Below are 15,150 nucleotides of genomic sequence, written 5' to 3' on the forward strand. Positions count from 1 at the left end.
CTGGGTTATTGACATCATTCAAACCAATCCAACTTTGCTTCAGCTTTCATGGTTCAGCTATATTTAGAATCGGGAGAGACCATAGAACATTTCACTTGGACCAAAACTTAAAAAAACTACATCGAAAGAATATTTTCCTTAAATCTTTTCTAAATATAGCTGAACCATTTGGTTTGAAGTTGAACAAGTAAAGCTATTTTTATAAGCATTTTACAGCCTGACGAAGACCCAGTGAGGTTGTTCTTGCCCGTGTCTCCATTTTTCTGAAATTGTACATTGTATTGTAAACCTGTGCAGGTTACCTGTGTACCAACACTTCTGCATTAAATCTTTCTCTAAAAAATAAACCAAGAAGCTCCTTTTTCCACTGTTTATAAGCATTTTACGAAATGTCTATGTCTATTAGGGCTGGGTCGGTTTGAAAATTTTAAAACCGGTTCGATATTGCCGTCTAAACCGGATCGAACCGGTATACCGATTTTTTTTGTAATTAAAAAAAAAAAAAAAAATTTTTTTTTTTTTTTTTTTTCAAGCAGGGCTCCAGAGTGTGGCCCATAACTGTCTGTAGTGCAACTTCAGTCCACCTGATAGCGATAATACACCTCTAAGCTGGTATTGTCAACCAGCAATGATACTGAATAAAAAGAAGCAGGACACCTGTGTAACAAACACACCCTGTATTTATTTCTCATAACTATTCAGCTCAACTTTTCTTCTAAACATCAAAATAATAAATGAAATAAGACTTCTGCCTATAGTGCAACTTGAGAAAAAGGCTAATAAAAACACAAGCAGTGCAATCAGAATGGATTGGCTTACAGCTGAGCTGCCTTATAAACTTCAAAACTCACAAATTCACACAATATAGGGCCTAGGCATGGGTCGGTTTGAACATTTTGAAACCGGTTCGATATTCCCCAAAAAAACGTATCAAAGCGGCTGCAGTTGGTGGCGATAATGCACCTCTAAGCTGGTATGCTGCCAACCAGCACGAACACTGAATACAAATAAGCAGAACCTTTTAACTGTAACAATACACTGTTTTTATTTCTCATAACTATTCAGCTTAACTTTTCTTCAAACATCAACATAATAAACAAAATAAGACTTTTGCCTACTAGTGCAACTTGAGAAGAGGCTAATACGAACAATAGTGCAATCAGAATGGACTGGCAAAAAAAAAAAAAAATTAAATTAAAAAAAAAAAAAAAAAAAAAAAAAAAAAATTTTTTTTTTTTTTTTTTTAGGTTTTTTCGGTTTGCACGTGATCAAACCGGTTTGGGCTCGTATACCGAACCGAACCGGTAAAACCGGAAATCGACCCATGCCTAATGTCTATGGGAAAATAAATAAGGATGAAAATGTCTGGTACTGTACAGTGCTGAAGCAGGAAGTAGGCGGTCACTTTGCCTCTCTATTATCAACAAACCCACCAACAGATATGGGCCACCCACTGGGTTACTGTTGACAAATGACCATGCTTCGTCAATTAAACTTTTACATTGCATCTTTGTAAACAAAACATGCTTATTGCATCTTTGTTGTTCAGTCGAGTTGTCAACATGAGAAACTATGATGGCTTCATCACCGTTGTCTGGTGTAATAGCATTAGCAGGCTAGGCAGCTAGTGTTGTTACACCTGCTTAGAAAACAAGTGTCCCTTCCACTCTTCTCTGAGGTCCCAATGTCTCACTTCTCTACAGCCGCTTTCTCACTGGGAACGATTGCTTTCGTTCCGTTCCGTTCCGCACCCGGGAACGATTGCCCCCCCCCCCCCCCCCCCCCTCCCCTCTCCCCCGCTGGTCAGCTTTCACATTACAACATTTCTTCCGCGCTCGGAAACAGAACAGAGTGCACTTGCGTCATCAACTATGCCTGGAGTGTATCCTCGCCCGTGTGTTGTCTTATGTGGTTCGGAACGGCTGGCTTTCACACTCGCAAGTGTTCCGTGCCCGGGCATGCCAAAGCGCTCCCCAGACCACCTGTTCAAGTGGATCCTGTCACGGTTCCCCGTTGCGCGCCCGGGCGCGGAACGGAACGGAACGTTCACAGTCACACTAGTCAAACTTTCTGAAACTGGGGTCAATTTGGGGACAAGTGTGCTCGGGAACGGTACCGGGGCGCCAGTGAGAAAGCACCTAACATTTTCTCCAGACCTCTCATCATTGGTGTGGCTGGCTACCCAAGATTAACTGGAGACCAGTTTCTTGGAATACAAGCAATTTATCTTCATCGATTACATCATTTTATTGTATAAGGCGTGCAGATTTACAACACAGGCAGAGACCAATTATTAGGCTAGTTGTGGAAACCCCATGCCTAGAAACTAGGATTAGACATCATTCGTTGTGCATTGTGCACAATTCCCTTGGTTACAACTGTTGATTCTTACTGAGGCTAGTGTGAGTTTAGAACAATGTCTGTGTGGTTAAATTGCAGACACAAGAGTTCATGATCCCATACGCTTGGACTGTATATAAATGCAGATATTGCAGTCAAGCTGTCATCAGATTCAGAAAAGGGCTCGTCAGAGAAAGAGATCTATTGCTGCTTGAGTTCAATTTTCTTCCTAATGTACACACCACCCTTTCTCATCTCTTGTTGACTCTTAAGATGTCTACTCTCTAACCTGAACTTGACTTCACTTGGAAGTGAGACACAAAGCTCTGACTGTCTCTTTAGCATAATAAGCCCTTATCCAGATGCTTGATCGAGAGTAGTGGAGCTAGCCAGTGGAGTTTCCCTGTGCAGGCCAGCGCTAGGCTATCACACTTGTGCATTCTACAACAGAGAGGAAGGAACTCCTCCATTGTGGTCAGGATGCCTCTCACCACTGAAGTCTGAATCCAAACGGGAAGCTGCCAAACCACCGATCAATGGAGGCAGAAAATCCCTGATGTTAGAAAAACAGAACGATTATCAGAACAGAAATGACAGAACTGTGGAAAGGTCTGGCCGGGGCTTTTATACAATCATGGCCAATCGAATCAGCTCATCTCCTCATGTGCAGATAGATACATCCAACTTGACAGTGCAATAAAATAGGCTTCCCCTATTTTGTCGGTTGCCTGTAGTTTGTTTTAGCCTACTTATGTGATTAAGAAGGTTGCATTCAGTCGACCTCTAAATCACAAAATGGATTGGTGGAAGCGGGAGTAGGGCTGCACGATTAATCGTATTTTCATCGTCATCGCGATAAGAAAATGCGCGATGAACACATCGCAAAAGTCACGTGTTATCGCAAAATATATATATATATATTTTATTTTTTATTTTTTTTACAGTGCACCTGAACGCAACATGCAAGATACCGGCTGAATAAGTGTCCAAATGTTCATGTCATTCTGGCCAATACTCCACTTCTGTTATAACATTTCAGTCTGGAATATGGAATATCTTTCAATAATCATTATGGTTTTGGATTTTTTTTAGCTTCAAGAGTGCATTTTTGTTCGTATGATCCTCAACACAGGCTTTGAGAATCCCGTGCCACTTACTGATACGTATGCTTAAATTAACACACTCATATTGCAAAATGAATTTAGGCCCTCACTGTAATACTTCAGAAGTTGAATTTGAAGTTCAGCATTAATACATTTGTCATTTTTTGTCTTAGATTTACCTTTGTGTGTTATTGCAATATAAAACTATATAATTGAGAATCGATTCTAGATTCTGGAATCGAGAATCGTTGGAATCGAGAATCGTTGGAATCGAGAATCGTTGGAATCAAGATTCGTTGGAATCGAGAATCGTTGGAATCGAGAATCGTTGGAATCGAGAATCGAGAATCGTTGGAATCGATTCTGGAATCGGATCGTGGCTTAGCCGGATCGGAGCACCCCTACCCATTAATATTTTTGTTTATAGCATTTTGTTATTTATCGCAGGTCATATCGTCATCGCAATATTGAACAGTGTTATCGCACATCGCAGCTTTTCCTCATATCGTGCAGCCCTAAGTGGTTCAGAGGACCCAGCCCTCCGAAGACCCAGTGATTAGCCTACATTTGTTTTTCCACAGAGTGGTTCATTTGTTTCTGGATGTTAACCATCATGCCTGCCTACTTTGTTAGAACTTTTTGACACTTCCTAAGTCTGGCTGCCTCCAGGGGACAGATGGTCCGATGATTACTGGGTGGGATGTTCTGCCATTTTGATTGGATTATTCAATTTGTGGGCAGGATGATCATGGTGATCTTGGATGATCACTGCAAAGTCTGAACTCCAGAAGAAGCAATGGCAGATGACAATGTAAACACTGAACTCATTCAGTACAAACTGTTCATTTTGACATCAGAATCAGTTATTCTTAATTGTGATTTACAACCTTCCCTTGGATTTGGCCATAACCAATTTTATGCAGAATATTTCGTGTGGACTGAGTTGTATGTCACTGTTGGTAAAATAAAACAGGCAACACATCTCAATTCAACTCAAGTTAACAACAGATTTATTCCACCTTTCCGTTGGAGGATGATCAAGTATAATCTTGTGCAGATTACCATGAGCCAACATAGAGAACACCTTGTTCTCTATGCAATCCAATATGTTAGAGATAAACTCCCTGGGGGAGGGAAAGGGTCAAATGAACTCTATCTGTAGAAAATGGATAACCATCTTTCCATTCTTCTAATCAAATACTTCCTATTCTACAATTGAATTTGAGATAGCAAACTTGCAACAATAAATGTTGCAATTCCAAATCAGCAGAAGCTTAACTCATTGAGTGCCAATGACGTCGATCGACGTCAAAGTAAATAGTGACGTTGAGTGCCAATGACGTCGATCGACGTCAAATGCGTTTTTTGACGGTGGGACGTGGATCAAAGCCTCCTGCATCTCCTGTACAAATATTGTAGCTATTGAAGGTGTATAACCTATTTTACGGACTCATTAGGTGGCGACAGTGCTCTCCAGATTAGAGAAAGGTCAGGAAAACAACAGGAAAAAGCCCCGTGATGAAAGAGAAACCGCTCATGCTGCAGCCAGAGCCATATAGATGGCTCTGACTGGAGCTGACGTTGGCTGCGAACAGCAGTCAATCCGCGCCCACAACTGAGCCCCTCTGCCTCTGTCTGTCTGTCTGCATAGTTTCTCCACACGATTAGCCGCCAGAAAAGCAGCACCCGACGCCGAAGGGCCAAACCATTCTCAGCAGTCCGGTTTGGCTTTTCCGTGTCGCGCTGGGAGCCGGCGCACAAAAACGGAGCACTCCGAAAATAGACGCTGGGTGCGTGAGGCTGTGTGTTAGTGTGGGGAGGAGTTTGCAGCTGAGGGGGGGAGAGGGGGGTGGGGCACGCAGGGCACCACACAACTACACCACGTCACTACATCAGAAAATATTAGCTTCAGACTCAGTGAATGTGCTTGAAATGCTTCATTTCACAAAAGGCGGAATAACTCAGCTTCTAATTTGAAAAGCCTGTTTTTGCTCAAAACAACCTATCTTCTCCGGCTCATAACTAAAGAACGGAAAATGGTATCAATAAACTTTTTTTTGCTGATGATACAATAGAGTCTCCTTGTTCTTTGTGCGTGTTCGGTGTTTACATACTAATATCACACAATATTCTGTGGGCCTCGAGAAATCACTGAAAACGCTCTGAAACTCTGGCACTGGGAGCGTCCGTTCTCCAAAAGTGGCTGGCACTCAATGAGTTAATGTTTGTGATATGGCATGAGATAGGTTTTCAAGCAGCCTGCTCCTGAACAAAACTCTGGTCATTTTATCCAAACCCAGCAAATTCAAATGATAAGCAAATGCTTTGCTTCTCATTTTCTGATCTCCTTCCCCATTTCTCAACTTTGTTTTAGCCTTTTAAAAAGCTGCGTCCAGATGTTAACCAATTCATACTGTAAGCACCACAAAACACAGCAGCTGTGCAGGCATTCACTGCAGAGAGGAGCGAGTTTAGCTCCAATGCTGCCAACCCAGAGGCAGCAGGCACGTGTGCTGCAACAGTGAATCAACCCTACAGCAGGCGACTTGACGCTATAATGAAAAGGATCCGCTAAATTAAATTATGACCCCCCACTGGTGCAGCACAACACAAGCTTGAAAACCATTTTATAAAGGCCTAGCATGGTAGCCAAGAAATAGTCGAATGATTGAGTTGAGCATGCAAGTTACGGGCGAAAAGAATCCAAGATAAACCACAGAAAGAAACACAAATAGAGAGGCTCTTGCCATAGTATTTCTCTCCAGGTTAAACTACGCAAAAATAGCGGACAAAAACATGAACCGCTCTCAGTGTGGGGGAAAAGATATGGTTTTCTTCTGTGTTTTTAAGAAATGGCTGTTATTTGCAAAAGCAATGTCCTTGTGGGTGCGGCAAGTAAGCCGTCACACAAAACACAAACACTCTTTGAGAAGTCTCACAACAGAAAGCCAATTCATGACTTTGTGAAGTCCTCTGAGATCAAACGTAATAAAACATCCTTGGTACGACTATTAAAATAACGCTTCAGTCAGAGGCATTTCAATTCTAGATCTGTCATAACCATGTTCCTCCAGAGTGTTTCATATCTGACACAGTCATCTGAGTCATGCAACTTGAGTACAGTAAGACACTGATTGAGAAATTACTCCAGCTTGAATGCCTGCATATGTGTATCTATAAATACACAACTTCTATGACATACAGTACACAACACACAGCAACATCACATCATCTTAATCATCAGATAGCATTCTGCATATGGAAGCATTTTGCTCTTAGTCACTTTGGAATGCTGTTTTTTCTTTTTATATCTTGCAGGCTTGCGTTACGCTACATAAGCCATTTTCTGAGTCCAGAGCAGAAAATTAATCCAAACCATAAAGTCACACAAAATCACGATCGGCCATTATGTCTGTGAAGCATATTCAAAACCACTTTGATGATACAGGGCGATGATATCCAATCCAATAAACTGTTTGCCAAAGGCAGCTCGGCAAATTCCTCTGTTTCACATAGCAAATCACAATTTATGGTGTGCAGCACTGTGCAGCAAGCAAGAGAGAGTAGATACATAACATCTTGCCAATAAAGAGAAACGTCCTACTGCATAAAGAAAACACACACTTCCTGCTCAATGCAGATCAGGCATCCAACATTACGCACAGAAATAACTCCAAGATTTGTGGATGACATAGTAGCCAGAGCCAGGTAAGCAAACTAGTGTGTCACCACTGTGCATAATATGATATTATTTTTCACATAGCTGAAACAGACCACATGTGATGACGGGTCAGATAGCCTCCCTGGGCTTCAGTCACACTTCAGCCTACTGTATACTGTAACTGCACCAATGACAATCATTTTTCTTTCAATACATGTTTCTAATTGATATGGGTCACCTGTGTTCTAGTCAAATAGTTAGAAGTGTTCTTCGTGGACAAAAGTGATGAAATTAGTTTGTGGTGGAAACAAGAAAGTCTACAGAAAAGAGCAGTTTCTGTCCTTTTGGATCATCTAAATTAACAGCCATGCCCAACTTGTGGGCCGCGAGGGGAAGGCAAGTGGGCCGCCAAATTATTTGCAAAACATTACGATCTTCGTGATTTGTATTGTATTTCTATTGTATTTCTATTGACTTATTTTTATTATTATTATTATTAATATTATTATGTATGAGAATGCATGTCTCCATTGTTGAATTATACCGTTATTTAATTTGTAATGAAGTATTTGTTCATTGAAGCCTATTGCAGACAGCCCCTCACTTTTAGTTTTTGATTTGTGTGTGGTGCTGATGGACAGCTCCTTTTATAAAAAGTGCTAACGCATTATTTGGCCTCCGTACTGTTTGCGGTCAGATCTGGGCTGCGAACATTTTTGAGATAAGTCGGCCTTGACTCGGAAAAGGTTGGGAACTGCTGGTCTAAAAGAAGAGAAGAGAAGAGAAACTCTGGAAAGTCATCAAAACAGCTTCTCGCAAAGGCAACATCCTAATTGTCCCCTACCAAATTGGGGAGAATGGATCGGTCGGTTGGTCTGTCGACAAAAAGTTCACCACCCTTTAGTGGGGACAGTTTTCGCCCTAAGAGACTGAAATTGTTTCTTTGCAGCTCTGTTTTAAATTACCACTACTCAATTTTCCTCTAGCCATATTTAAAAGGATCGTTCTTTAAAGTGATAGTTCCACTGTAGTTTTTAAGAAGTCAGCCTGATTCATCATTGGCTTGGAGTTTTTAGTAGGGCTGTGCAATAAAATCAATACGGCAATACTTTTTTCCGCAATACTGTATCGATATTTCAGAAAAATATTGTGATATATCGCCATATCGTTTTTTTGCACAGCCGTGTGCTCAGTGACACAATAAGAATACTTTTTATTTCAGTGCATTCAGTAAGACACTCAACACTCGGTAGTTTTGACTCAATTTGTCCACTAAGTTATTCATATAAAGTGATGTACATATTATTACACTACCTGGGTGGTGCACAGCATGTACTGCAATATATACAAGTATTGCAATATATCGCAATATGTAATGTATCGCAATGTATCGTGATACAATCGTATCGCGACCCTATTCCTCAACAGATTACAGGTTTCGTGAAATTTGCCAGCGGTCCATCCATAATAATCTAACAAAACAAACTGGGTCAGGTCAGTGGAGCAAAACCCGTCACAGTGCAAAGGGGCTTGGTGACCTTTGCAAACATCCCTGGCTTGACCTAATGAGCAAGGTGGAGGATAAAACATCTGCTGTCTCGTCAGCCTACTGGACCACGCTCCAGCCAGCAGGTTGGCTTCTGTACAGCTGAGCGTAAACTGGCTCCGCTAAAGGAAGTGCTCTCCATGTGCTGAATGAAGGGAAATCAACATAGGCATCCTTTATATCTTTTTAGTATATCAAGTCTGAAAATCCTTTTCATTTTCCAGTTGTAAGATAATCGCTCCCATTCCAAAACAAGGCCACCTCTGCAGAGTTCAGACGCAAACCAACAACTGATCACCAAAGCCAGATGAATACAACTCAGTGAAGAGCAGCAGGGATCATTTTTCTCTGGGGGTCTTTACTTGTGGAGTAGACACCAGCCTGTCACAGAACTCTAATGCACTAGACCACGGTCTGGTGGCACATTTCCTACTAAATCTCTCCATCCATTGATTTCTCATTATCGTAAGCAGTGGAGAATAACTAAACTTATGGTCCATGACATGTCTTCTTGTGGTGAGACTGTCTGAATGTGAATCCATTCAGGCTCCTCTGGTGATGCCAGGAACATTTTGTCCCCGGAGCACACAAAAAATTAATTTGTCAGTTGGCTGGCGCTGGGATGCACAGAGCCGATGAAAGACACTGTTTACCTATTGTGCATAGCAAGGCTATGGTGACTAAGAGGATTCAGCTGGTCTGGCCCCTCTCTCACACATGGCGCTGGAGGGAAGCCACTGCTCTAGGCTAGGGACTTATTTTCTTCTTTTATGGTAGATTAACTCAATATTGTTCTTATTCTGCAGCCTGCAGGCCATTCAAACAAGAACAATTCGACTTTGATCCTGACCCGTAGATAAGTAGTAGATAAGTAGCAATAAGAGCTGATGATCGATAACTTGAGCTTATTACAAAGGACTGATTGTCATGTGATCAAGGTAAATGGGAGCACTTAGGACAGCTATACTAACAGTATAAACCTTTGAATCCAATTTACGCAAAACTGTCAAGTCCTCTCTCGTGGGTGCACAAAATAATGTAACTGAGGCATAACGTAAATTTCAAGCATGAGGAGCCTCATATATCCCATAATACTCATGCAGGGGGAACCACTGGAGAGGGATGAGAGGACAGAGGATCAGGCTAACCACAAGGACTGCCTTTTCTCGCAGCTGTATACGCCCATCATCTAAAGTTCAGCACTCTTCCCCGGCAAAAACAAATACAGTATAATACAACAGATCAATGACCCTACGCATACAGTGGGTAAAAATAGACCTGTGGCTGGCTGTAACAAAACGCTCAGTCAGGGCGAGAAGCAAGTAGCAGGAGCTTCCAACATTTACGCAGCTAAAATACAAAACATTGGATGCAAAACAGGACGAGTATACTGACCTCGCCTGGGTCAGCAGCAAAACAAATGAGATTGAGATGAAATATCGAAGATACGAAATATTTCCTTGCAGGTTTTCCTCTCCTGGAAAACCATCCAGACTTCCGAGCGCCGCCGAGGGAAGGACCTGACTGACAGCGGGACAACAGGGACAGGATGTGACAGATTTGGACTCTTATCCATGAAAAGTTTCAGATGATCCCCTCCAAATATCGAAACGCATCGCGTGTAAATGCCCACCGCGATGAGGCGTGGGCTTGATCTGTGCCAGATCACATCTAGCACCTCGCTGGTTAATGGGGGGAAAAGAAAGTGTTTCCAATCTCCTAGTCGTAACGTTAACGTTAGCTGTGCGGCTAGGCTAAGCGCAAAGCTATCTGGCATCAACACCATCACACTGGCCTGGATATATAAACCTCAGCGCCGAGGCTCAATCTGACACCCGATCTGTTATAAGACTTACCGGCTTTTTCATGATCATATCCCACGACTGTAAAGTAATCAGCCAACCTAGCCATGTCTGCTGCTTTTCCCGAGGTTTTCCAACACAATTCAGCATTTTTCTTTCTTCCAAAGCACAGCCATGTTTGACAGAAGGAGTGTCAGTGCGCTTGCGTGTAGGAGCAGGAGGCATCCATGGGCGTGGGCCCTTCAGTTTACAAATAGGAGACTGTGGGCCCTTGTGTCAGGGCCAGAGTGGCCCTATGGCAGGAGTCTCCTCATCATGCTAAATACTTTTGTCCCTAGGAACCCCATTACAGAAGATTTAGCTATGATATTACTGTAAATGCAAAACTGTCATATGTTATAGATGGGAAGATATTGATAACCACAGTAGGGGAGTTTGAAACGTATGATCAAAATAGTGATCCTATAGTCTCTGATTGCACTCATTGTGTAGTCAATAAAATATCAGTGAAATTAAACAATTTGTTGATTTGCTGGAGAGACCCTCAGAGACCCTTCAAAGACCACTGGAGCTCCACAGACCCCTCTTTGGGTATCTCTGTCCTAAAGCAGGCTACTGTCTGTAATCAGTGGGAATCATTGGCATGGCAAAATATATAAATAAATAAATAAATAAATAAATAAATAAATAAATAAATAAATAAATGGGACAGTAACATGGATAATGACATGAATAAATACTTGAATTGACATTGTGTGTAGCATGTGAGGTTTCCTAGAGTTGAAATAATAATATGATTTCATTATTGCTGTCAATAGGGACCCACACCGCCCCCCCCGCCCCCCCCCCCCCCCACACACACACACACAGACACACACTTGTCCCCTACAGAGTGAGGTTCGAGTGGAGGTGGAGGGTCAGGTAGAGCACAGTGCCTTGCTCAGGAACACTTCAGTAGGATGGATGCTTTGCTGAGTGCTGACATGGGAGCTTGAACCCAGGTCCTGAAGTTGAACAGGTCAATTATACTAGAACCCAGGTAGCTAAGATTCCATTCTAAACTTCATAATGACGAAGCTGCTGCTTCTGTTGAAAATGAATGAACTCTGTGTACTTCAAGTATTTGTTTGAACTTTTTAACCAAACTCTTAATACTTTAGTTCTATACAAGAAAATGGATCATTGTTCTTGGTATTGTCGCAATTCATTTTTCCTTCCCTTTATGCTGTACATTGTTGTGACATGAGTCATTACCTCCTACTGTATGAGGAAGGGGTCAAACTCCTCTCCCTGCAGACTACTGAATATTTATGATGACTACACAGGGTACTATCACAGGGTATAGCCCCGGGATAGCCCCGGAATAAGTTGGAATTTCGTGCGAATTCTCTCACTTCCTCTTTCTTGTTTCTCTCACTTTCTTTTTCCTATAAGCTACTCGCTGATAAGGGGAGGACGACGACAGAAGTAGTCACATACTTCACTTGAAACCAGGCCCAACACATGACTGAATCAGACTGAAAGGTTGGGTTGGGTTGACTGAAAATATTGGATGTTTACATGTAGCGTTTTGTCAGTATACAATAATAATTTACCAATGGGAAAGCTAAATTAAGACTTCCGGCCAAAGAGTAGAACGCACATAAATCTCTACAATATATTTTTTTTCTACAGGCCACAAAGTTTCCAGGTCAATCACAGCATCTTGACAACTCGAAATCATATTTCAAATTCGTGGCTTTGGGCTTGGAACGACCTTCTTTTCTGTTGAACCTTCCACTACGTGAGCTTTAGTTGCTCACCTTTCCTGTTGCACTCACCTGAACGCAGGTGACTAAGCAGTGACTGTGCCAGTGCCAGCCCTCCTGTGATAGCTGCCACATGGGGGGCTAGCCAGCACATGGCTATATAAGGAGCTGGAAAGCACCAACAGTATTTTGTTGTCGCGATTGCACAACCTCTTTGCTCTCTGAGCAGAGGGATTACTCGTCTGCCGGAGGCAATTATCATTACAAAAGGCTTACAAATTGTGTTCTGGTTTTACAGCACATGTGTTTAACATTTATGTATTGAATTTGTTAGAATGTGACACCATGTGTGGAATGAGGGTTGCATGAGATATAAATAAGCGCAGGAAGTTGTTATATCAGAAACTGACGGGAAATGAAGAAGATACAAATGATAGAATGATGATGATGGGGCAGACTGCAATGTCACTGTTATACCTAATAACATGTTGAAAGAAACCAAGGTGCTGTTTCCTCACCCACCAACACTGACAGGACAATCAAAACTGAAATGAGTACTTTGGTTTTCTTTCAACATATTGACACTGAAATTCTTCATAAATCTTGAGCACAATTTTTTCCCCCTTTGGTATTCACAGCTTTTCATGCATTGAGCGCAAGGCAGTCGTATGTTAGTAGTGTGAGTCCATCTCTTGGAAAGCATCCACATGTGCAGTGTTTTCGAGGTTCACGATCTCATGATAATAACAGTATGTACTGTACATTTCACAGTCATGCATTCCCCAGCCCCGGGACCCATGGGGCAGCTGCTTGGATGAAGGCTATGATCAACAAAAAAGTTGTTACCCCCAAATGTGTTATTCCTGATGGCATATTCTGTGCATATTTGCCCCCGGGGGCTTATAATCGACATCTGCCTCATGACCCCCACTGACATGGATGTTGTTTTGAGCCACACACACATTACATCTTCTTTTTCGCTGCAACATGTTGAAATATCGTTCAGTCTGTACTGGTTTCACTTATTTAGCTTTTATATAAACACACATGGATGCAAAGTGTAGTCTTGTATAATAACTGTGTACAGGTCTAGAGTGACTCACTCAAGGAGGCGTCAGATGAAGTCCAACAATACGAGGGGGAGCTATCCTCCGAGACGAGGAGGCAGACTTGATGGCTCTCCCATTACCATAGATTCATGCCTGTGCATTCCTCAAGTCATATCATTTCTAAAAGCTACAAATCAGAGGAATCGTTTAGAAAATGTTTTTTAAGCCAATATTGTTCATACTTCACGGGCTGTTGTTGTTCAAGTCCATATTCCGACTCTGGATTTATTTTTAGATCATTGTAAAATTCCATTTAGCGTTTATCCAAATATCAAAATAAATTCAATGGTTAGTTTGGCGTCACATATTTGTCCTTTACAAACAAATACATTGAGTATATTGGGTTTACAGTTTGGCATACTTACTATAGCCTATTTAATTAGTGACTCAGTGTTTGTCTCTGTCTCTCTCTCTGTCAAAACCATTTCAAGCTGACAATGAACTTCAGGGAGTGCCTTTCAACTAGACTATGTGCATTCCTTAAATTACAAAAAACAAGTTGGGTTGAATGCAAACAAGACAAAATCCATACCTCTTTGACCTTCAATATCAAATATGTCAAGATAACAGTCTTTTTATTGTCATCATTTAGATTAATTAGAAAATAGAAAATCTCAATAGAAAAGCAATGAAAACCTCCCCCTCCTGCACTTGGGGAATGAAGCAGTTGCCTGAGACCGAAACACTGTTGTTTGATTGGGATAGTTGGGAGTATTTTTACTTAGGCCTACATAACTGTTTTTGATTAGATTTCTTGAAATATTATAAATCAATTTTTAACTAATTAATTGATGCACCCCTAATACTGTCCTGTGAAAAACTACAATATTGCGACTCATAAAATGGCAACAACAATATACAGTATAATGGCTGAATCTCATTCACCCAGTGTGCTATAAATATTGTTCCCTGTAGCATTTTAAATGATTTGATTATAACTTGTGATATTTCATTGTGTTGTACTGTCGTATACGTGTACTAGCAGCAGCACCACCAGCACAGTCAAGGTCCTGATGGGGTGGGGGAAATGGATGAGACAGTGTGTGTGTCAGTCAATGAGAGCCCCTCCCACCTCCTGTATAAAGGCTGCCGTCTGGTGTGTATGGGCTATTAGCCGAGTGTCACAGCTGCCTTACAGGACCAGTAGCAACATCAAGAACCCTGTGGACTATTCTTTCGTAGAAGACTTGTCTCATCCAAGTGAATTATCAAAGAACCAACAGGTATGTTGCACTTTCTGTTGAAGAAGACATTGTTGTGATTTGCTGTGTGCTCCCAGCTGATGGCTTGATCCTTATGGACAAGGACAGGTTATCTGTCTAGTTATATAAGGAGTGCAGCACTCAGTGTGTGTGCCTGCATGTGGGGGGAGTTGCACTCTAAGGTGTGTAAAAGACATCTGGCGGCACAGAAGTACTTAGACTTAGACTAAGTAGACTTAGACTTAGACTTATTTTTGCTGAGTGGGGTTATTTAAGCAGGTGAATGAGCTGAGTAGCATGTGCTTTTCCTTGGACTTTTTGAGCCGAGTCTATTTTGGAGCCCTCATTTCCTAGACAGTGTCCTTTGCTTCATTGGCCAGGGGCCCTGAAGCATGGCTGTAAGTTTACTTAACCAAGCAAAATCTGACCTCAGCTTGACTTTTTAAATAAATGAATGATAAGTGCAAATAACTTGGCTTTTGGACTCTTGTGTAAGCAGTGTGGCTGTCAGGGCATCTGAGGGAGCTTCACATGCATAGAGGAACAAGGGGGAAATTTCGCAAGTTATATATTAATTGATATTATAAGTAAATAACTGACAAACGTTTTCTCTCTTCTCCACAGAGGATCCGAGTCAAA

General features: G+C 41.7%; 1 protein-coding gene across 2 annotated transcripts in view; it reads right to left on the reverse strand.

The window, feature by feature from the left end:
* The window catches only part of sbf2 (SET binding factor 2), a 133,117-nt gene extending 122,504 nt beyond the window's left edge, over nt 1-10,613 (reverse strand). For both annotated transcript variants that reach the window (XM_083650853.1, XM_083650852.1), the window contains exon 1: nt 10,507-10,613. In XM_083650853.1, the coding sequence (XP_083506979.1) occupies nt 10,507-10,561 (55 nt within the window). In that variant the 5' untranslated portion in view covers nt 10,562-10,613. The remainder of the gene's footprint in view (nt 1-10,506) is intronic.
* Between the last annotated feature and the right edge of the window lie 4,537 nt (nt 10,614-15,150).

The sequence above is a fragment of the Poromitra crassiceps genome, assembly GCF_964638095.1.
Source record: "Poromitra crassiceps genome assembly, chromosome: 14".
In the NCBI taxonomy this organism is placed as follows: domain Eukaryota; kingdom Metazoa; phylum Chordata; class Actinopteri; order Beryciformes; family Melamphaidae; genus Poromitra; species Poromitra crassiceps.